The sequence below is a fragment of the Gobio gobio genome, assembly GCF_949357685.1.
Source record: "Gobio gobio genome assembly, chromosome: 20".
Taxonomy (NCBI): domain Eukaryota; kingdom Metazoa; phylum Chordata; class Actinopteri; order Cypriniformes; family Gobionidae; genus Gobio; species Gobio gobio.
This window is the reverse complement of record NC_137113.1, coordinates 26,014,372-26,039,197: the sequence shown is the minus strand read 5'-3', so window position 1 is coordinate 26,039,197 and position 24,826 is coordinate 26,014,372. Positions and strand designations below refer to the sequence as shown.

Here is a 24,826-nt window from a genome sequence, read left to right as displayed (position 1 = left end):
CTGACATAATTCCCCCTGGTTTTATTAATATGAAGTGGAAGAGGATCCCAATACGCACTTTATACGTCACTTCACCAAAAAAAAGAGAAATATGTCTACTATGGGAGTTTCGAATCGACAGATTATTTCTTTGTTTGTTTGCTTTACATGAAAAACCACATGCCTTTTCCAAAGGCGGTTATATTAGCGAAAGCATGCGTTTCATTCATGGTCACAATTGTAATCAATGGAAAACAAAAATAAACAGTATATAAACATGCAGCTTTTTTTTAGTAACAGACAATTTTGTGGGGAAAATAATGTATTACTTTTAAGTATTAAAGTAATAACTTTTATATTGATTCGTTTTTAATTTAATAATAATTTGTAATTACAATGTGAATCACTTAGCCTAGTTACTTTTTCAAAAAATAAGGGTCTGTTGCTGAACAAATATGATCACATAAATGTTGTGTTGTATTGTAATTATATAACGAGAAGTATTAGGCCTACCTTAATAGCTTACACACCTTAAAATAGGCCTATGTATAAAAAATGGGCGGCTGTATTAATTTTCTTTAATCTTTCAATTAAAGTTTTCAACATTTAAATTCAAACATTTACAGGGATTGTTAAAATGATAGGCTACAACACAAGCTTAAAAAAAGTTTAGCATGTACTAATTTAAAATGAAAGAGACTGACATTTACTAAGAGATTGATTATACTTAGATACATTTTTATAGATGATACATTTGATTCAGTGGAAATAAACGGATGTGCACACCTTGTTAGATGTTGACAGTTTGCACTTTCATTTTAAAACACATCAACTCTTTTTTTAGAACTTTACACACATAAACCTAAATGTCGATGGGATTAAATGGGTTAATAAAAATAAGTTTCACAAGGTTGTTGACTGATATTTTTGTGCGCCGAGGTCCCGCCCTCATTCTTAAAGGCTTGAGTCATCTTGTGTGTGTGTTTTTTATGAATGAAAGGATCCAGCCCGCTGATGGAGGACTGATTCCGGGAAAAAGGCGTATAGCTCTCTAGTGCGTCTAAACACGGGCCGTACGGCGATAACGTATGTCAGTCGAAATACCGGACCAGAAGTGAGAAACGTGGACTGATCCATATTCATCTTAGTTTGAAATTAGTGAAGAACAGAAATCAACAACAGGCAAGATTTTCTATTTTTTTCCTCCTTTCGACATTTGTTTACACTAAGGAAACGGTGGGGTGTTAGCAAAGCTGCTGTAGTACATGCAGTCAGTATTTGTTTGAACAGAATATCAACAATTGATACTGGTATGGCTTAAATGTTGTATTAGGATGATTTGGAGTAAGTTAGTATATTATAAATTTTAATAGCATTAGTCATCATGAGCGCATATCGCGTGTTTTGATCACGATGTTAGGTGTAGCAACAAGCTAACGCGTAATAAGGAAATAGCTACTTGATGTCGTCGATTCAGACCGTTAAAACGTACGAGCTATATATAACCGTTTATCAACATTTTGTGATGTTATTAGGCTCAGAAACTACACTAAACTACGCTACGCTGTATCTTGTTTACTATGAAAACGACTAGTCAGCAATGTCTTGGTTTGGTTTTAACTGGAAATATCGTATGTAATAATAAACGAATTATTACGTTGTTACACCTCTTTATGTTTTATACATACTTATACATTTAAAATATTTATAATAAATTGTCGCTGTGTACGCAACGCAGTGTTTATTTTGGAGCATGTCAACAGAAGACGTTTGGGGGTTAACGACAGCCCAAGACTTGTTGTTCACTAAATCTGGGTTTTATAGGCTATGAGATCATTTTATATGTGAGTGACGATATTTGTTGTGAGTAAGTAAGTGGGGATTTTATAAATGATGTAAAATGTGAAGGGAAAGTAAGGAGCTGCTGCGAAGACAGGAATGGACGACTTGTGCTGAATCACTGTGACTCTGTGGAAAAGCTCCGGCGGTTATTTGAGGCAGCTCGCGGATGATAGGTGCACTTCCCACACATGACGGGAAACTCATGGTCAGCAACAGCGTTTAGTTCTTCATCTGGACTTTGACCAGTCATGATGCACTGTCAAGAAAAAAGTTCTACAGTTGGAATACGGGAAGTCTAGAATTAGGGGAGAAAAATGGTTTATGTTCTTTAAATGGTCAGCGTTCACAGTCTGACCACACACACCACATTATATATTTATAAACAACGTATAGTTCCTGTCTTCTAGCTTCTTCTCATTGGTCTATACACCCTGCTAAAACCAACGATACAGTAACAGCCATGACGCGATACACCTGTTCCGGTCGACCGATATGGATTTTTTGATGGCTGACGGCGATTTCACAAAGCCGATATTATCGACACAGTATATCACATCATTTTAGATAGTTAATTACATGCATAATATATTTATTTTACATATTTAGAAATAAATACATTGGAAAATTAATCAATTTAAAAATAATTTGAACATAAAAAAATGAATCTGTAAAATAAACAGATTTAAGGTCAGTTCACACCAAGGATAACAATAAATATATAGTTGTAAAAATCGAGATGTCAGCTATATCGATAATGGCACAGAAACAATATCATTGGATTCACTTTCAGAATGATTTTGATACACTGTAAACCCAAAGTAATTCATTGGTTTGAGTAGAGCCAACTCAAATTAAACAAATTAGTTCAGACAAATGAACTTTTATGACTATTTAGAACTTTTGAGTTCTCAAAACTGACATGTTTTTAGTAATCTGAGTTGTTTCATTGTTTTGATTTAGAGTAACTTAAATTTAAACGAAACTGGGCTGGGATTTCAATTTCCAGCATGCGTTGCCATGACACTCAAGAGGGACAGTAAATGCCAAAATTAAGTGTTATGATGGGGATTTTTTTGTGTGCAAGATTAACATTAAGTGGGAGATTTAGTCGTTTTTAATGTTTTGTTATGCTAGTTTCTGTTTTGTTGTTTTTTTTGTTGTAGGGTTACCATCATGGTGACGAGTGGAGCTTAGTTTGAGAACCGTTATATGCTATTGCTGTCCTCATTCAGCAAGTGCTATGCTATGCTAATGCTACCAAAGCATTGTGTAACCAATAAGCAAGGTGGCATTTATTGAATTAGTTCGTTAAAGCTGTAGTCTGTAACTTTTTGCGCTCTAGCGGTTAATAAGCAGAACTGCATGTTTTTTGTGGAAGAACATTGCAGCCGGAGCTACTTCTCTCTGTTTATGTCTATGGCGAGTCACGCAGGGACTGTGCTCCTCCGCAGCGGTTCCTACCAGTCTGGTCTGAAATAGTCCCAATATAAACACTTATTATAAGTGTACCATAATGTATGGAAAATAGATTCATGTTGTACATTCTCATTGTATCATTTTTGTAAATCTTGAACACAAAAAAAGTTGCAGCTTTAAAACTAGTCAAGTTTCCACTACCAAACATTTTAGATTACATGATATTTTTAAGTTAAATGTATGAATGGGCTTACTCAAATAATTCAAGTTCAATTAAAATGTGAGTACAAAATAAAAATCTGCAACTTAAACTTTAAATTTTTTAACTTAAAAAATGTGAGGCTTGCCAACTTTTTTGGGTTTTCAGTGTAGATGATAAAAACATTAACAGCCAATCAGAATCCTTCCTGCTTTAAAGAGCTAGAGAGCTTTTAAAGCACAGACAGCAAAACTGCTAGGCTGGTCCTACCAGACTCTCATACATTTAATTTGTACAGGGAGTCTGGCCACTCTCCATTGACAAGCGTTAACTTCCTTGAAGGCGGGCACTCTGTTGAAGTTTAAAACTACTGGATCTGCCCAGAGCCACTCTGAATCTGCCATAACCAATCGCTAACGTTTGGTTGTGACGCATGTCATCTCAAACTAGCGTACGACATCAAGGTCATCATTCTCAGCCACTCCCTCCGTTCGCTGATTGGACCAGTTAAAATTTGATCGGAGAAAACCAGAGAATATACCCCAATCCCAGACGGAGTACTGAAGGAAAATGAAAATTGAGCGGAAGTACGGAGGGCGGAGCCAGGTTACAAAACTGCAGCATGAGCTTAGAATAAAAAGAAAGATATTGTGCATTGGTGTGGATGTGAATACAGTTATCGTTATAGTTATTTTTCTTGGTGTGAACTGGCCTTTATTCTTATCCTTCTTGATTCTGTATTACTATTATAGTATTTTTCAGAAAACGCTGCAATATATACCGGGGAAAAAAAGCCAACTACTGGAAGATGTATTGACTAAAAAACGAATCATCATATCACTGCGGATCTCGCATAGCAGATTGTCATTTCTGCTGTATAGCAACTTTCTCATATGTCAGGGTACATATCTTCAATGTCATTGTCACTTAAGAAATAACGTTTTAATAAATGAGTTCTTGATATTTTTAAATGGCTTTAAAATATGGTTGGTTAACCATTTGTTTCTAACCATTTTATAAAAGTAAGGCACTCAAGGCTTTTGTAATATTGTGAATATAGTCGGTTTACTGTCGAGCCTTACAGCTGCCTTTAGCTTGAACTATTCGCTATACAGTGAGACCGTATAACATATTCATTTGATTTTAATCTGCTTATTTGGTATTTACAGGTTTCAGGGATACATTCAGGGATACATAAAACCAGACAATGACTTCAGACGGCAGAGCTAGTAAAGCCCTCAAGGTAAAGATCATTTTACTGAATACACATTTTTTCTCACACACTGAAAAAATACTGTATAATGCTTCAGTAAAACCTGTTACTGGGTAAACTAAGTTACCTTACCATATACACACAAAAAAAACTGTAAATGGTAACATCGCTTCATATGTAATTTTACTGTAACATACTGTCAAACTTGTGTTGGTAAAATCAATACTGAATAACTTACAGTGAAAATGGTAAAAGGACATTCCCAGTAGCCACTGTGTCTAGTCTACTTTTCTTATTGGTAATTTACATTATATTGTTTTGTGTTGAATTTCCTTTACTGTTTACTGCATTATTTTAGTGTCAGGTGTGTTACGCTGATGGTGTTTTTTCTTTGTGTACTGTCTATATACAAATTCTGGCCATGTTTTACGGACCAGCCACTTATGATGAACTCTGATGAACCACCTGTATTTATTATGGTGATTATCAGTACATGTTATGGTTAAAAAAAGATTTTGGGTATATTAACATAATGTAATGTGGGTAGTTGTCAAAGAAGCAGTAAAAATGCTTTTTTGGTAAAACGCCACTTTTGTAGAAAAAAAAAATGTATATTATGTAATGTATAAATCTGATGTTTGAGAAAATATAAGGAGTCACACACGTTGTCAATTCTTTCACTCTTGTTTTATTTATTTTTTTACATTTTTACTGAAATGTGTCCTATGGTGTGACATAGAAATAATTTAGACAAAGGACAAACATAAATGAAACTTTTCTAGTGGTTCCAAAAAAGTTAAATATTCTGAGACAATCTTGCCATGTGCTTGTCATGGGTTCCAGAGTAACATGACCTTGAATGGGGTCCTTCAACTAATTAAACTTGTCAGTGGAATTGCCCGATTTAAAAATCAGGATATGGTGTCACACCGGAGGATATGGTTTTCAGTGACAAAATGTATCAAGTTCCTACGCTTTTAGAAATATATGGATGAAAAAAACTATTGTCATTCACTAAAATAGACATTATGTCTGAGGTATTTATTAACATTTGTATGCTTTTTTTAATTTATAAAAGTTTAAATTTATTGAACCACAGGACCATTTTGAGATTTGCCTCAAATTTTAATCTAAAGACAAAGCAGTTTGTATAACAACAGTAAGACAAAGAAATGTTTAAGCATTTACTGCATTTTAAATGTTGACAATACTAAATCAGTCATTTTTATCTTGTGTGACAGTGAAAATGCCATGTTACGTCAACAACCCGTATACAGTTATAAGTTGAAAAACATCCACCTTATTTTCCAAAGTGCAAGTTATGTTTTGTTATTGTTCAAGACTTCCGTTTCATTCGCCAAAATAGGTAAATAACTAGAATAATAAAGTGCAATAAACTGTAAAACTATTTGCGCTACAAACCAGTGTGTTCATGAATACGATAATAAATTAAAATAATGTGAAGCGAATATGATACGCATAACGGGCTGTTTTCGCACATCTAAAATAACTGGAAACGGATGACACTGGAAGCTGTGCATTCAAGTTACAAATGGCTGTGACTGTTCTTGCGTTAAAAATAAGGTGGATACAGGCACCGATATTACATACAGTAATACCTGAAACATTTTAACTGTATTTTTCTGCACTGTAAAAAAATCTTTGTAACTTTTGTCAAATCAACTTAGATAATGTTTTGAGTTTCTATTCATCTCATTTGTTTGTATGTTTAGTTTTGCTTGACATAAGTGTCCCATTGTTTCAGGTGAAGAGGGAATGTGGGGAGAACGTCCCAGTGCTGAGCGACAGCGAGCTCATGTCACTATCGGTGCGCGAGCTCAACATGCACTTACGCGGATTGTCACGTGAGGAGGTGCAGAAGCTGAAACAGAGGCGGCGCACGCTGAAAAACCGCGGCTACGCGGCGAGCTGCCGGGTGAAGCGCGTGTCCCAGCGCGAGGCCCTGGAGCAGCAGAAGAAGGAGCTGCAGAGGGAGGTGGAGCGGCTGGGTGCCGAGAACGCAGGCATGAGGCGGGAGCTGGAAGGGCTGGGTGCCCGTCTCGCAGCCCTCCAGCGCTTTGCCAGAGGTTTGGAATCTGGAGGAGGCAGTCTGCTGGCCACCACACCCCGTCTGAACACAGCCTCCGTCATTACCATAGTGAAGACACCGCAGCAGGTGCACACCCCAAGAGAGCAAGGAGCATCCTAGGGCACCACGCTCGCATGGAGACACAGACACACATAGGTACACAGTATGACCGCGCAGACAGACAGGACCATGTATACTCACATATACAGGAAGAAAAACAAGTACCACTTGGGAATTACAGATTCACTTACATATATAAACACACACAGACTGCATATACAGTCTAATAAATGTCCAAGAATAATCTCAGTGCTGTTGTTGTGGCCTCGAATATCATGACAAGTGTAGAAGTCTGCACAAAGCTATTGCTAATGAGAGCGTTATGCTATTTTTATGCCCATTACTGTGCTTTTTGGGTGGTGATACATAAAAAAAAAAATAGTCCTAAAACTTATGTGGGACCACCAACATTTCAGAAGCTGGTTAGTTTTGCTGGAATATCTCCTTGGTATTAATGTATCATGGGACTAGAGAACTCGCAGATCTATTGATACATGCCATTTATATATTTTAATGTTTGTATAAAAGACAAATGTTGAACAACAGACATAAAAGCTATTTTATTTGTGTTCCAAACAAGATGTTTGAAGGTAATTTGTGCTGTGATCTGTCTATATACTACTTCTGTTTGACTAGTTTGGGGTCATTCTTTTAATTATTGTGTATTTTTTGTAATGTTTACTTGTTGTAATGAGTTATTAGTTTAGTAATGGTAAGGTATACAGCCCCATTACTTGTAATATGATTCAGTAAGTGTGTGAGGGTCATATTTGTACTAATATTAGAGCGACTTGTTTGTAGTGGTATTTTTGTATTTAAAACCAAGACCATATATATTATTTGCTATTTATGATTAAAAACTTTTCTGAATATTTTGGACAGCTGGAATATAAAAAAAAAAATACCATTAGAAGGAAAAGCGAGTGGAAGGGGAATCTGGGGAAGATGTGAAATTAGAGAACAAAGGGGAAAGAGCAGCCAGAAGGAGAAGTGAGCACTTGTGGCTCACACGGGAGGGGAAAAAAAGAAGGATTAGAAAGTGACAGAAGGAAAGTGAAAGACAAAAATGATATCACATGTACATTACATTAACCCATGGTTGTTGAGATGACTCTTGCTGACTACATGCCTGGTTTATTCCAGTAAACGGGGTAATACTGTATGATCAGGTAATGATCGGCCATGTCAAACGTGGATATCTCTGGTGATTTTCTAATTAGGTGTAGTTAGCGATGTCATCGTCAGTACTGAGAATCTAACCTGGTAATATCATGCCCATGACACTTGTGCTTCAGAACAATGTGCCGAATGTTTTGTAAGAGGGCAGAGCACAAAAAAAACAAAAAACAATTGACGTTTGTATTTATTATCTGTATTTTTCTATGGTAAATTCATTGTCTATTTTATATCATTTAATTGAAATAAATGTTGTATATATTGTACATAGAATTACATGTGTTCATTGAGTGAAAACTATCGCACAAATATTTACAGACAAAACATTTTATTGTTTCCTAGGTCAGAGCATCGAGGGAAAAAATAGAAGCAAAATCTTTGACATAGTAATACATAATGCTCTGTTTCAAATAACATGACAGTACAAAGAACGTCTTAGTGTAACTTCAAAATATGTTTCCACAAAATATATATATATATATTTTTAAATGTAATAGCGCTTCTATGTTACTTTAAACCACTCTCTGAATAATAACATATGGTGCAATGGTACACAAATAGTTTGTCAAAATATTCTAGGATATTTGGATTTACCCTAAATATACAAAACTGCTTAGTGCAAGTTACAATAACGTCTATATTATTGAAAGAATCCCTCCCCTTATAAAGAATACACTGCAAAACACTAACATAATAACTATAAGCAGGTACCATACATACTCGTACTTGGTTCCAGCTGCATTGTGTTTATACTGGCCTCTATTGTACTAATAAAAACGTAGGGCAGTTAATAAGTAACTCCAAAGATGCTATGTAACCAACCGCAAGCTTTAAACCTGGTTATAAAAGGGCCTACTGCTATCTTAAGAGGTAAAGCGCAATGACGGAAGCTTCTAAAGAATGGGAGAGACTTTGGTGTGGCTCTCAAAAGGTCAGTGATAACAGGCGTGTCCCATAAAGATAATGGGTATGAACTGAGAAATGCCTCCCTCTAGTGGGATATCCAGGAACAATGCCTTTAGGGATAGGGACGGTCCACCCAAAAATGAAAAATTCTGTCATTTATTCACCTTAATGTCGGTTCAAACCTGTATGACTTACTCTCTATGGAAAAACAAAAGAAGATATTTTGAAATATGCATCCGTGTTTCTCACACTGATAGTCAATGTTGATTTGGACCCCATTGGCTTTCATTGCGTTTCATTTCCTTGTTGTGTTTTGCAGAAGTAAAGCCATACAGGTTTAGAATGACATGAAGGTAAACAAATGATGACAGAATTAGGTGAACTGTCCCTTTAAATATTGTTTGAACAAAGTTCGCATTTTTATCAGACAGACAACAGCACACGGATGGTACTCGACTGCTTTCTCTGTGGAAATCTAGCATACACTAAGAAGCATAACCTACATCTATTTTTAAACCACTCAGCTAACCTAGAAAGATGTTTTTCTGCAGTGGTCACACTTTCACGAAAGCTTGTGCAAATCTGCACCAGACGAGTAATGCTTCAAATTACAGCCATACAGTCCAGACTGCATTCATCTGTAATCTTATGGTGGACCATTAACCTCTCCCTGTCCCTTTTTTTATCCGTCTAAACAACAACGGTGACTCTATCGTCACTCTGCTCTCTCATTCACAGCTGTACCTGCCCTTTAAATCACTGGAGGAGCTATAAACACTGATGAAACGGAAGCAAAGGTGCACTTGAATTTGTACATCAGAAACGGAAACATTACCACCGAACAGGGGCACTCCAATACAATGCTCTTTATAAATATGCTGGGATGTGCGAACAAACATCCACCATGTAAAACTAGAAGCTTAGAAAAAAATACATCAATTCAAACGCTGAAAAGTCAGACCATGTAGGATTTTAAAATTTGGCTAAAAATGCAAACGTATAGATGAATGTATTATTGAAGTCTTTGTATAAACAACATTGTAGGACAAAAGCGCATCATTGCAAGTGTTTTAACGACTAAGCAAGTACCATATAAGCAGCTTAATTTCATATTCTACTGCACTAGAGCGTCACTACATGCTTAAGATGGTCCTTTAATAACCTGTTCCTACGTTATCTTAACCTCATCATTACACTACCACAGCGGTAAACAGTCCCTTATGGAGTACCTTCACGATGTTAAAACTCATCATCGGAGCTAAGCAGCAGGGTTTTCTCATTGTCCCGGGCGCTTAAGCAGCTGTGATTACGGGATATGGGCGGTGCGGTGACTCCCTGCTCCAGGGTGGATTGCTGGGTGTACTGTTGGTAGGCTGGGGAAAAATTGTGGATGGCATCCTGAACCATGTCTCCAGGATTCATGGTCTCCTTCAAGCTGCTGGAGATGCTCTTCATGGGGGCACAGCGACCTTGAGAAGGAAGGAGAACTTAATTAGAGTTTGATGACGGCATGAGAGAAGAGAAAAATGAAAAGTCAGTCTTGTGTTTTTCCTCTTTGGGTAAATTGTCCCTTTAAGGTTTCACTGTCCTTATACTGTACTATATGAAATAGAGAAGAGATGGGCATTAAGATCAAGAACTGTAGCCTACCGTACTGTCCATATGTAGGAACAGGGCCTTTAGAGTGCAGCATTAAAATGAGAAACAGAAAGGATGGAAAGGGGCGGAAGAGTGGATGTGTTGCATGGGATGACCAAATAAAATGAAGAGAATATGAAAGCAAGATCCGCAAAAATAAAATATAAAACAAAAAAAATAAGCATTGAAATAACAGATCAGCCATATTAATGGATGGATTGAGGAATAAATGATGATTTACATAAAAGCAGAAGAGGAAAAGAGAAAAGTCATGAGATCCAAGCCAAAATTTTAAGAGAGAATGACTTTTCTTGAAATTTCAATAAAACATTCTGGAGAGAAAAAAAATTACATATACACATATATTCTACTGTTGAAAAGTTTGGGGTGAGTAAGAAAAAAGAAAATAAATTAAATTAATGTATATATATATATATATATATATATATATATATATATATATATATATATATATATATATATATATATATATATATATATATATATATATATATATATATATATATATATATATATATATATATATATATATATATATATATATATATATATATATATATATATATATATATATATATATGTATTAAGTGTGTGTGTGTGTGTGTGTGTGTGTGTGTGTGTGTGTGTACACATATATATATACATACATGTATATGTATCTATGTATGTATGCATGTGTGTGTGTATATATATAAATAAATAATTTTAAATAAATTAGCTATTTAAAAAAAAGCTATTTTAAATTAATGCTGTTCTTTAGAACTTTCTATTCATCAAAGAATCATGAAAAGAATGATCAGTTTCCACAAAAATATTAAAAATATTTAACATTAATTTTAATACGAAATGTTTATTGAGCATATTAGAATGATTTCTGAAAAATTATGTGACTGAAGACTGGAGCAATGCCATCATAGGAATAGAAAATATATTAAAATAATATTGCACATTATTAGTGTTTTTACTGTATTTTGATCAAATTAATGCAGTCTCTTGTAAGCATAAGACACTTCTTACAATCCCAAACATTTGAACAGTAGTCAGTATTTAAACTTCTTTTTAACAATTTTACATACAGCTCTGGAAAAAAATTAAGTCTCAATTTTTTCCAGAGCTGTATATTGAAGAGGGGGAGAAAAAAAACATACACCATTAGTTTATTAACAAAGGAGCAAAGGTCTAAAGCTCACCAAGGGAATCCAGTCTTTTGTCCATGTAGACTTTGTATGTAAACGCATGTCGCAAGGCCAATGCGGCAAAGAACATCTCGATGCAAATAATGAAGTTCTGGTATCCAGCTGCAACAGTTCCCTCGCCGACAGAAACCTCAGGAGAGCTGATCTTAGGAATCGCACCACACTTCTCCAGGATGGCCAGCAGCATGCCTAAAATGACCAACAAGATCACATGAACAGTTAACCAATAGCCTTAAATACCTTAAAGTCAACATGAAGCTGCATTCACAATCACGGTTACTTACTATTAGTATAGAGTCCCGCACAAGACATGAGGGAATATGTATATTGTGGCCACGAATGAACAAGGAACCAATGCATCAGCACATTTTACTAATTCGTTTCCTCGTTTTACTCAATAGTGCGCACAACATTATTTATTCCCTCATTTTACTAAATCTTGTCCACAATATAACAATTTATCTCCTTGCTGTAGTTAAATCAAAATGAGGGAATTAATTTGTTCAACATGGTCATAATTTAGTAAATCGAGGGAACGAATTATATCGTGCACATTAATTAGGAGTAATTATCTAATTAACCACAGTAATTAGGGCTGTCAAGCGTTAAATTTTTTTCTCTAATTAATTATATGATGAGCCCCAAGTTACAAGAAGAAAATGTATTTGTAGACTGAACGCTGCGAGTGTGTGTTGGAAATCAAAACATTGTTCTTGGTACATTTTTCGTCTTCAAACCAGAGTATGTGAGCAGAGAGGAGTGGGAGCAGGTCGGCGTGAGGAGCGGATTTTTTAAAAGTCGGCGCGTCTTGGATTTCACTCACTCCGAGAGCGCTCCACTACCGCTCCATCACGAGTACATTTCATGCCAATGGCCCATAATATAACAGGATTTTTAGCCAGAACTCGCATGTTAAACACATTTAACTAGCTTTATACAGATCATTCAAATCAGAAAGAATGTAAAGGTTATGATGATGGCCATGAGCGGGATGTTATAGTTCAAGGAATTTTTTTGTACCTTATACATACTGAATATGATCGGGTGAAAGCACATTTTAAACAGGTAGCACTTATTCACACACACAATCACTCTCTTTAATGCACTCAAACAAATGTAATCTTACAGTGCTTATCTGCTTACAGTTATCTGTATCTGATTTTGAATGAGCAGAAATCTCTAATGACCCGTAAATAAAATAACTGATGAAAACCTACTATTTTCATCTTTCCAAACAAAATTTGCACTGCAATAAACTATCTCCTATTGTTTATTTATTTTTGAGTGGAGTGATTATTGAATGCTTAGAGCGTGGAGGGGAAATTGCTGCCACTCCACTCCGCTCACATACTTTGCTTCAAACCAAACTTTTTTGTTTAAATCCCCTCTGGCTAGCACGCTTCCCATAATAATGGTCTTTTGCGGCTGTTCAAATACATTTGACCGCATGAGTGTTTACACTAGGAAAGCAATCCGGTTGAATGCGTTTTTTTGACTCCCTCTGAAAGTGGTCAAAGTGGAGGAGCTCGAAACATTTTAGACCCGGTTTACACCTGTATTTAGCGTTGTCCACGTGTGATCTGATTGACCAAAACGCATCTTAATACCAGGTGTAAACAGGGTCTAAAGAACTGACATTACATGCAAGCCTTAAACAATAATTGGGTAACAAACGCCTATTGACGTCAGCTGAGAAAGACAGTTATTTCATGGGTGGAGCAGGTTTGGATGAAAAAAAAAAAGACACAATAAGACTTGTTTTAAAGTAAATTGGGTCAATTTTGATCTCATGTCGAAAATTTCTTTAGAAGCAGATCTGCTAACCTTGCCAGAAGGAGAGGAAGATGACCGATTTGACCATTAAGAACTTGAGCATGGGCCTGTAGGGGCTGAGGAGGTCTCGGGTGGAAAAGTAGAACAGGAAGAGGGCGTAGAGGGACAGGCTGACGGAGATGTTGTAGATGATAGTCACATACAGGTAACCACTGGCAACACTGTGGGATCAGAAACAAAATTCTAAAAATCAAGAATTCAGTTCTTTACAAAAATAGCAGAGTTTAACATAGCCACGGATCAGACATCACATGAGAAGCACATACTTGAAGTCTCCATCCCGATACTTCCCAAAAGCCTGTAGGATGACCGTAATCATGGCCATCAGGGGTTTTACCACACAGAACTGTAAAGTGGCCTGTGAAAAGAATAAACAAACAAATTATTAAAAAATACCTGGAAAAGTGATGCAAGAACTGCCCAAATTGTTTAATAAATCAAACCTGTTTGCAGAATCTAAGGAAGCCAATGGAGTAGGTCTTGCCCCAAAGACAACATGTTCCGTATATACAGCTGGACCTGCACAAAACAAAGACAGGTACTTAACTTAAAGTTGCACAAATGCACCTGCAGAGTCTCATCATACACCAGTAGAAGAATTGATCCTGAGGCATGCATTGATAAAAAACATTTTCACACGAGAATAACTGGAATATGACACTCACTCAATAGGTTTTCCTCTGATCTCTGCCATGATAGCGCTCTCTCCTCCAAGGTATTCATAACAAAGGCTCAAGAAGTTATAGATCACAAATGCTGCAAAAACAATTCAAAGATAGACAGAATTAGTATTGAAATTTGTGTGATCATTTTTGAGTACAAAAACAGAAAACACATTTGGTAGCAAAGAATGTTGTGGATTAAACTATCAGAATTTTTTTTTTTATGCAGTTAAATCTCATACTGTGGCATTGGCAGTCAAGCACAGCGGACCTTTCTGACTAAATCCTCTCATCAGTGTTTCACCAACAAAAGACTATGCCAAACAATGAACATCCCTTGTGATGGTCTGGCCATGGCACAAAAAAAAATCTACAAAGACTTTAAATACCAGCATCCTTCTTCCTTTGAGTACACCATGTGCTTTTCTACACCAGAGATTATAGGACACCCACAAAAATTATATACAATTTCCCTGGTCTTGGTATTTTTCACATTAATTTTATAATTTCACAAACTTTCTGGCAGTTCTAAGGCATGGACCAAATCAACCAGATCAGATATTTATTACACTATTACAAATTTTGATTTGAAGCCAACACATACACTACCATTCATACGTTGTGGCTCGGTAAGACTATTTTGTTTTTGAAAGAAGTCGGACTTTCATTCTGACTTATTTACAGCGTTAAAGAGTTGGATTCTCATGCTAACCATGGCCCATGCACTTCTCCCGGATATGCACGTGCACATCAACCAGAACTAGAGCAAGAGCGTACACAACAAGCTTCATTCGAGTTACGGGAGCCGTCGGCGGCGCTGTCATTTTGTTTTTATACCACAAAATCAACAATGCCACTAAAGAGTGTGTTTTTGGTTGTGAGGGAAAGAACCTTGTTCAGCTTCCCAAATAACCAAGTGTTAAGGAAACAGTGGATGCAGTTTGTTTTTCCCAAGCGGCAACCTCCCACGGTCTCTCTTGAAGCCAACATGGAAGTGACTTAAACTGCAATTCATTGACTAGCTGCTAGAGACAGGTTCCAAAAGGGAGTCAAATCTGTATCTCCCCCATGTTAAAGTGCCCAACTTTGCAGCAGAAAAAAATATGTATACAGCCTGGTACAAAAAGGGGGTTTGGTCAATATAGCTAATTTTGCCCTTCACTGTGAGGAGGATGGGGGGGGGGGTATAACTCATTCGTTTAAATTATATTAAGCCTTAAAGTTCTGCATAATTAAGGCCGTGGCCACTTGAGTGACAGGTGGATTGCCGCTATGGTCGAGCAAGGCGGGCGTGGTTTCAGCAACCAGGCACTTCAACAACACCCTAGTCCCGCCTCTTTGCCCATTTTCAATTATCCCAGAGTGATGCGCGGTGATGCGCTGCCAAGACGGCAACGGCCCACATTAGGCTTCAAAAATGCTCTTCAGAATCCTACGGGTGACGTCACGGACACTACGTCGATATTTTTTTACAGTCTATGGTTTTTCCGAAGCAGCAACAGAGTTCTGCAAGTGTGTTTGTTTGATCCCGAGTCGAAACCGCAGGCGGTGAGTGAAACTGCATCAAATGTCTGTGTTTTGTTGGCAATCGGCATGCGTAAGTGCATATAATGTCAACAACACGACCATATAGTGAATCGAAAGTTATCGAGGGAGTGTGTGTGTGCTCGAGATTCTTTAGCTCCGCCCACTGCACCCCTTCATGAGTTTGGCTATTTTCAGAAAGAATCGGTACAGCGTCTTTTATAAATATGATAAAACTAAAGACTCTTCGGAGTCGGACATATGAAGGATGCAATACTACTCTATAGGTACCCAAGATTAACATGAAATTGGCAGAAACTGTGTGTGTTACGCCCCCTTTAACGGCCGAAAAAACCATGTCTTATACCAGATTCTAATTTGCGCTGCTCTTGGTAGATTGCGTTGGTCATTATGAGTCAGCTGTGTCTGTGTTCTTAAATTCAGCGTCGTCAGTAGATCACGCACAAAACTTTCCACTAGTGTTGCCAGATTGGAAATGTCCAAGTATCGTACCAGAAGCTCAAAATGATCGCATATGGAAGACAATTATCGTACACGAGACAAACGTACAGAATACAGCTATATATCTAGACTTTTTTTTTCTCTCTGCCTTCCTCTTCGCCTCTCCTCGGTCTTCTTCACCTTCCTTTTCAGCACTCATTTTCTATACTTTCAACCTCAGCTTGGAAACAACTGACCCAGCGCAATTTTTTTTAACTTGTGCTCGTGAGAGAGAGCAGAACAACTAAAGTGGCAAATGTAAAATTAAACAATGAAAAGCAATGAACTGTGATGTATGAAAATGTACATTTGATTTATTTTGTTCTAGCTGAGTTCCAGATGTCTTAAATGTTTGTAATGTGCTTCTTTTTTTATTATTGTTTTAACGTTCAAACAAATGTCAATAAATATATTTTAAAAACCTGATATTGGTTGCTTTTCATTGCCATTATATGGATGAATAGCAAACAAAATAGAAAACAAACAAAAAAACACCAATAATTACTTAATTTTACCTTTAAAGGTAGGGTAGGTTAGCCTGGATGCCAGCCGAACTTAGCCCCGCCCACAACATTTTTACTCGGGCAGTTCGGTCTGGACTTGCTCAATAGAGAAGTAATTATGCCCGAACAGAAGCTGTTCGGACCAATGAAATTGTCAGGGCGGGCTTTAGACGATGATGGACAGATGAGAAACAGTAACGTAATCATCCACGTCATCAAAGAGCGCCTGGGTTGAATTTGTTCTAATCCTAAACGGAGAATATATGCATTCACCTTTACTATTTCTCTCAGAAATGATGATCGTGTTGGTAAGTACTCTGTGTCTCCTTAAATTCTTTTTTTACAACACCGGCAAAGTTCGTTTACACTCATCTTTTTCTTCTAACGCTAGGCTACTTATTCCAGCGTGCGTGCAGACAGGGTTGCCAAGTTTTACAACAAAACCCACCCAATTGCTAACGTTCCTCAAAACTAGCCAAAAACAAGCCCAAAAGCTTTCCAGGGGGATTCTCCGGGAAAAAAAGGCATTTGGGGGGTAAAATATGTGTTATTTTGGAAGGACTGCCTGCTAAAATGAGCATTTCTGGGTCTGTATATCACATAATTGGGGTCGCTTCAACCCGTGGACTTGGCAACACAGTGCAGTTGAGTTCTGTTGACATTTGACTACTAACGTTATGCGTCGCTCGGTCGCTCCGTTGCTCTGATTGGTTGTAGGTCTATCCAATTGAGGTCTTTCCTGGTTCGGTTGAAACACGCCCCATAATCACAGCCCAACGGAGCAGAATCAGACTCATATTCTGACTAGAATTGAGTATGACGACGTCAGGCTAAGGGTAGGTAGGATTTGGTTAAAAAACTTTTTTTCCAAATTTGTTTAAACTTTCTTTATATATCAATACATAATTAAAATGTAAGTACTCTGAAAAAGAAAGTATGAAAATTGAGTGCCTGTAGACCTCTCACGACTGTTTTAAAGACAGCTCATTATTTCTATTCACTCCACCTTCTCCCTTCTGGGCTCTTTCCAAAGCCACGCCCCCAAAACACATGAAAGCGCCACGCCGACCGCTCAGCTGGAGGAAGGCGCATTATTTACCTGAGACGAGCGGAGAAGAAGGAGCGGAGTGCATATAGTGACATCATGTCAGAATCACATGTAATAAAAAATCTAACTTTATCATTATGAATATAAACAAATAAGATGTCTTTTTGTACTCACTCTCAAGCTAGAATAACGATACTGGTAAAGTTCAAAATACACACACAACACAGTGTCTACGACACACACAGATACAAGATAAAAACGTAGGTAGAGTATATAAAAACAAACCAAGGGCCGAAATAAACGTGCAGGTAAAGTTCCCGGTGAACATGGTAGAAGAGTTTAGACAGAGGGTAGTAGCTAAAGCTAACTTGGTTCTAAAAAAAAAGTTCCTGGATGCGGTGTGCTAGCTTTTACACATTCATTTTGTTATCTAAAGTTACATTTTGCAAAATTCAACACGACAGCGATCAACTTGAGCTAAGCATATTGAGTATTTATCATCTCTACTAATGGTTCCCTAAGTGTATAACATTGTAACTTTATGCTAAGTAATGTTATGTTAGCTATATTAGGCAGCTACGTGTGCTAGTGAGACATGCTTCATGAAAACATAAACCAAAAAAATGTATAATCAAAATGAAAGATTACCTGTCCAGCAGAAATACAGCCTCTTGAACTCAAACGGGTGCGCCAGGGTTGCCAAGTTTTCACAACAACATCCGCCCAATTGCTACTCAAAACTAGGCCAAAACAAGCCCAATCGTGTTTCTCCAGTAAAAATCGCGTTTGGGGGGTAAAATATGTGTCTTTTTGGTAGGGCTGCCTGCTACAATTCGCAAATCCCGGGGCAAAACATCACATAATTGGGGTAGCTTCAACCCGCGGATATGAAAAACAGCCCGCGGCAAGTGTTTGAAGTAGCCCGACTTGGCAACACTGGAGCGCGCGCATGTGGGCAGATCCTGGAGCAAAAGTGGCGGTAGCCATGGTAGCGAGAGAGAGTGACAGTCGCCCCAGCCAATCACTGGATTCGGCCCGAACGAAAATAATGAGCGGTGTTTATTGCAGATTAAAAAGTCTAGAGTCACTCGATTTTTATACTCTCTTTTTCAGAGTACTTAAATTTTAATTATGTATTGACATATAAAGACAGTTTAAACAAATTTGGACAAAAGTGTTTTAGATCAGACTTACCTACCCCACCTTTAATACGTAAATAAGATATTTGACTTATAGTCAGCATCCTTTATTTCTTTCCATTTTTATTTAAAATGGTGATTTTTTTTTCAAATGAAAACATTTCAGTTGGAATAACAAAAGTCATATCATGAAACATTCTGTTTCTGAAATGAATGGGATTTTCACATCCGGAACCTGACAGTTGCGCTCTATTAAATCAAGCAAAACGGTATGAAAGAACTGCGCTCCTGCTTATGAAGCAACTGAACTGTGCCAATATTCACAGCATCCCCAGTGGGTGTTAATTTGTCCTCTTCCCTTGCTCTGTGGAGCAGTGCATGTGTGAATTTCTGCGTGTGGCACTGACAGTGGAGGTTGGAGCACAGCTCTATATATAGCACATAGACCCTGCAGACACAGCTGCTCTTTGGTGTGCTTTGCTGCTGCTGCTGAGTCGGAAGACCAACAGCAGTGCAGCTGAAGGTCTAGTTAGTGTGAACGAGAGCTCACCAAACTCTCCCTCCCACTTTAATTGCCCCACGTAACATTTGGAACAGTCTCACACCCAATTATGCCTACCCAAATATAAATCTGTAAATCAAATTACACCACTTGCTATTTACAACCAAGCCAGAACCAAAATTAATTAATTATCACTTAAAAATATATGTGAATATTGCTATGGCACTGTACCAGTGTTATTTTATTACGCGATAGTATTATTGTTTTTGTTAATATTTTTAATTCAATATTATTTTTATATGTTGTGGTATCGTTTTCATTTTAGTTAAAGTTTCAATGGTTGTGTCATTTTTATTCGTTTTAGATTTTTAAAACATGTCTATATAGTTTTCATTATTTTAGTATTTCCACTTAAACTAAATGAAAATGAGAAATGTTGCCTTGGAGAGATTTACAAGTTTATGTTTATTTTTTCAAGTAATGACATTTTTTATTTTAAAAATTATATGGTTTTATTTAACACTAATAACCCTGCACTGTATTAGTCTGGTGTCAAACCAGCAGCTGGTTTATTAGTTTATCCATGTGCATCTGCTCCACTGATGCGTGATAAACACGGTTACTACGCAACAATCGCTTCTAGAAATCCCAGCTGACCGCAGATCTAGAGAGCTGCTCTAGCTGGAGTCAGCTACAAAAAAAGGCTGCAAAGGTGTCGTGTTTGAAGCTCCACACGCAAAGACAGCTGAAAGGGAAAAAAAAGCTTACCCTCATAGCAATCCCTGACTGTGTCGAAGTAAACATAGTACTGGTCATTGGTAAAGAAGAGAAGGCTGAGCCAGGAGTCAAAGGCGTAGATGGGTACGATGAAAAGGATGCGCACTATGTGCCTCTGCTCCTTAGGAGAGCTGTAGTATCGCAGATGCATGTAGATCTGAAGAAAAAAGGCAAACAAAAATGAAAATACACTGATTGAGTTTAGATTCTTTAGTTAGATTCTCAAGCCCGACTGGATCAGGGGTTGTTTACCTGGTGGCAAGTGAGTAGAAGTGCAGTCCACACAAAGAAGCCTGACAATGCCTGGGCCATCGTCGTCATGAGGAATATAGGCTTCTCTGGAGTGAGCAGAGGAGCCTCTGGGAACCAGGAGATGTTTGGCCCAGCAGGGACCATTGTGGCTAGCGAGCCTGGAGCCATCCTGTCAACTTCCTCCCCAAACTGATCAGACAAGGGTACGTCACGTCTTAAAATCTGTGGCATCAGAGAGATTAGGATGCTAATGAGTAATATGGCAACATGGGGATCAAAGATGCTGAATGAGAGGGTCTAAAATAGAAATGTGATGTACTAGAGCAATTTTTGGTTAGGTCACACTTTAGATTAGGGTCCAATTCTCATTATTAACTACGACTTTTGCCTCAAACTCCTTATTACTGCTTATTAATAGATAGTAAGGTAGTTGTTACGTTTAGGTATTGGAAAGGAATTAGGTAGGATTAGGAATGTAGAATAAGGTAAGGTCATACAGAATAAGGCAGGGGTTTTCAAACTGGGGTCCGGGGACCCCCAGGGGTCCTCCAGAATGTTCTAAGGGGTCCCCAGAAAATTTCAGAGGTGAATGCAGCAAAAATGGATAAAGTCTACCAAACATTCGAACGGTTTGATTTCTAAATGTTTCTCTCCTTTCTTTCCAGAATTGTATATGTTTGCTTTGTATCTTTCTAGTGAGTTTTTCTCATTATTAGTCCCCTTTATCTCGTTCACCGGGGTTGTAAGGCAGTATTCTTAATTCTTAATTCTTAAGTACGTAAGCTGATTACATACATTTATTGTGAAAGTTGCTCAAACAAATCATTTTTAATCAAAAATGTTTTTCAGGTTTATACCTCCAACATTTTAGTATAGCCAACTTAAGTTTGGAAACAATATGTTGTATTTATAATGTAACACTTACAATTTAACTAACAGTTAAAATGTTTTTTCATACATAAAAATAAATAGATGGATTTTAGGAATGGGGTCCCTCATAAAAGGTTGATCATATTTGGGGGTCCTTGGCATGATAAAGTTTGAAAACCCCTGGAATTAGGCATCAATATGTGCTTTATAAGTACTAAATAAACACTAATAGTACTAATAAACAGCCAACATCCTAGTAATATGCATGCAAATAATAAGCAACTAGTTAATAGTGAGAACTAATGTGTTACCTTTGGTTATTTTTAAAATGCCATGAAAGTGAATCAGAGGAAATGGAAAATCATATGATGTAATCATGAATCATTTCTCTGTAATAATGTGGACAATCAAAGAAATGAAACTAAAATCAGCCAGAGCTATAGGTAGAGCTTAAAGTCACAATGAAACGAAAGTAGCGACAGATGTTTTATTTTGTTTTGTGATGTCCATACAAGCAAAACATATAGTCGAAAAAGAAAAAATTGTAACGCGAGGACTTGGACATTAATCAGTTGGATGGATTGGAGGCAGATCTGAACATGAGCTTGCAGTCAATTGTAAGAAAGGGCGGGCTTTAAGTGGACGAAATTATTGGAAGAGTCAGTCATTTCAATGGAAAATGTAGTTATATTTTGATTCAAAATTACATTTTTCTTTTAAAGGGGTCATAGAATGACATTTTTGTACAAGTTAATATGATTCTTTAGTGTCTAAATGAAAAGTTTGTAATATACTTTAATTAAAAATTCTCATTAGTATTGTAAGAAAACACTCATTTTACCTGGTCAAAACCAGCTCAGTTTTCAGCAAGTCATTTCAGTGTATGTGACTTTAAATGATAATGAGCTTTGCTCACCCCGCCCCCTCTGCTCTGTGGGGCGTTCGGTTCGACCCGACACAACACCACAACACACGTGGAGTGTTGCCTTGACAACATTTGAGGGTATATTTTCGAGAAATAATGGCAACGGGAGTCTCTGAGGACACATCTGAGCAACCTTATCATTTTGAACCGGAGTCGGACCAGGAACAGATGACGAACGTTTCTGAATGGTTGGTTAACGTCATGTCACTTTGATCTATCTTTGTACTGGCAGAGTAGCGTAGTTGCTATGTGTTTACTGATGTGTTAGTTCATTGACAGATTGATGTTATGTTATAAGATTTTTTTTTTACATTACTTCTTAATCAGTAACAGACACCGTTATAAACCATGTACAAAAGTAAGCTTAGTGTAGTGTTACCACGTAAACTTTATCACCCGATTACACAGTTTGTAATAACAACCATAACTCGTTGTTCATTTTAAAGTGGGATTATGAATTATATTGAGAACGTCATACACAGAAAGCATGCCGTAATGTAACTTACCCTGTAAACTTTAGCCTCATTCATCGTGAAGCGTGCAAGCGATTTGCAAAGATTAATATAAAGGTTAATAAAACGTTACACTCACATCTTCCTGAGGTGCAGCAGGAACACGATCCATTTTTCAAGAGCAGCTTATTAGCAAAACCTGCTTTATACTGACGCTCGTTTATAAAGCAGTCTGCTGAGAAATGATTCACGCAAACATTGACGTTGATCGGGGGAATACTCCCTTCTAAAACAAAACTCAGCAGCCACTGGGTCTTCAGCGGTTCGGATTTAGGATCATCAAAATGACTGCTGTGTTCGTTATTACACCCAACAACACAACACCACAATCGCTTAGACGCCTTTCTGCTCCAGAGTATCAACAATGGCGGACTGATGACAGCTCGCTCAGGGCGGGTCTGTGTTGAAACGCTGCTGTCAATCAACAATCGTAGGAGGGGCGTACACCGTGTAACGTCACACGATCAGACGGCTCGATTTGAGACAGGGGAAAATATATAAGGAGATTAAAAAAAAACACTGGATGTATTTTTATCATTATAGGATGGTTGTGTACAGGCACTGCCAACACACATTTCCGTATAATCAACTTGTAAAAGTGCATGTACCATTCTATGACCCCTTTAAAATGAATCATGAAATCCAGGTTAAATTTTAATTTCATGCCAACTTGAAAGCTAATTAAAGTTATGTAGGAAACTGAAAGACAAAATAATTAATGATTACCACCACTGTATAAAGATTAGTTATTTAAGATTAGCACATCTGTTTACCTCAATATCTGAACCTTGACTTATAAAATATTTGATGAAACAAAAAATTAAGAAGTGTGGCTGTATTCAGACATGGATAACAGTCATACCACTGATAATTTACATGAAAAATAAACATTTTTTTTAAAAAGTTTATTTAATGCTTATATTTAGAGAGCATGAAGAACGGTCGCATGTGTCTACATCTTATTGTATATCTCACGTCTTGGTAAATGATTGGCCACCTTCATTGTTTACACTACGAGACTTAAAGCTCACTTTATGACTTTAAAACAAAAAATCTGATACTTATTTTCATATCATATTTGCTCACCCTAACGTTGTTGAAACTTGTAGGACGTTCTTTCCTCAGCAGAACACAAAATATGTCCTGATACGAGTCATTTATATACATTGAATGGGGAAAAAAAGATACAATGAACGCCAACAGAGACTGTTGTTGAGAAAGAAAGTCATACGGGTTTGGGTTTGAATTAACATGACGGTAACTAAATTACAGGTCTATTATGTTTTTGGGTGGACTTTAAATAGTATATATATTTAATGATTTCAGCATTCACTTTCGTGTTATACACTGACCTTATTTGGAAGAGCAGCATCAATTTAGTTTATTCCCATAGTTGAAGTTCGTCCGAGAAATATGTCTAACTTACAAACTAGAGAAACAAGAGCAACTTACCAATAACATAAACGCAGATTTAAAATCATTCGGCGTGCACAAAGGAAAGCCAACGAGAAGCGATTCGGCCTTAATTCCTCAAAGCCATCGCTGCAGCCCGTCATCCATGTTTATATTCCAGCGCCGTTGATCGCTGCTAGGAAATCTGCGCTCCGTTCTTTTATATTTGTTCCCATGTAGTACTTCACCGCGTCTTTGAACCGTGTACAGTTTATTTCACAGCCCTTCAGACGGATTTTATACACGACCCTAGTTGAATTGCGTTGAAAGCCAATTCCTCCTTTCCCAACTCCCCTTGCCGTTGAATAAAATCTCTTGCGGATTAGTTTAACGGGGATAAAAGTGGAAAGCGGCTGTGAAGTCTGCTACAGTCTGCTGCTTTTTTGATTTTTTCTAAAAGGGGATGGCTTCAAAAACTTCAAAATAAAAGTCATGTGACGCAAGTGACGCAACTTACAATAAATTAATCAATACAATTATGTAATACTGAACACTTCTTCGAACTTTAAAATTATACAGATAAATACTTAAGAAATTCGTATATATTCATCTAATTTACTTTACAGTTAAGTGAACTCATATTATTCTTTG

General features: G+C 37.2%; 2 protein-coding genes across 5 annotated transcripts; one reads left to right on the top strand and one right to left on the bottom strand.

Annotated features, from left to right (window-relative positions):
* The first annotated feature begins 953 nt into the window (after positions 1-953).
* Positions 954-8,240, top strand: maff (v-maf avian musculoaponeurotic fibrosarcoma oncogene homolog F). Of its 3 annotated transcripts, XR_013815311.1 has the most exons (4): positions 960-1,161; positions 4,606-4,679; positions 6,415-7,721; positions 7,826-8,240. XR_013815311.1 is itself a non-coding variant. In XM_079801036.1 (3 exons), the coding sequence occupies exons 2-3, from the start codon at positions 4,644-4,646 to the stop codon at positions 6,856-6,858; spliced, it is 480 nt and encodes a 159-aa protein (XP_079657162.1). In that variant the 5' UTR covers positions 954-1,161; positions 4,606-4,643; the 3' UTR covers positions 6,859-8,240. The 3 variants fall into 3 exon arrangements, 2 of the variants coding, with proteins under 2 accessions (XP_079657162.1, XP_079657163.1); XM_079801036.1 differs by having other exon boundaries at positions 954-1,161; positions 6,415-8,240; XM_079801037.1 differs by lacking the exon at positions 960-1,161 and adding an exon at positions 1,186-1,289 and having other exon boundaries at positions 6,415-8,240.
* Positions 8,145-24,630, bottom strand: tmem184ba (transmembrane protein 184ba). Of its 2 annotated transcripts, XM_079801034.1 has the most exons (10): positions 24,236-24,630; positions 20,477-20,698; positions 20,216-20,381; positions 14,234-14,324; positions 14,012-14,087; positions 13,835-13,926; positions 13,560-13,729; positions 11,730-11,924; positions 10,531-10,557; positions 8,145-10,349 (listed from the first exon to the last, which is right to left on the bottom strand). In XM_079801034.1, exons 1-10 carry the CDS (start codon positions 24,242-24,244, stop codon positions 10,120-10,122), a joined length of 1,278 nt encoding a protein of 425 aa, XP_079657160.1. In that variant the 5' UTR covers positions 24,245-24,630; the 3' UTR covers positions 8,145-10,119. The 2 variants fall into 2 exon arrangements, with proteins under 2 accessions (XP_079657160.1, XP_079657161.1); XM_079801035.1 differs by lacking the exon at positions 10,531-10,557 and having other exon boundaries at positions 8,151-10,349.
* Positions 24,631-24,826: the final 196 nt, after the last annotated feature.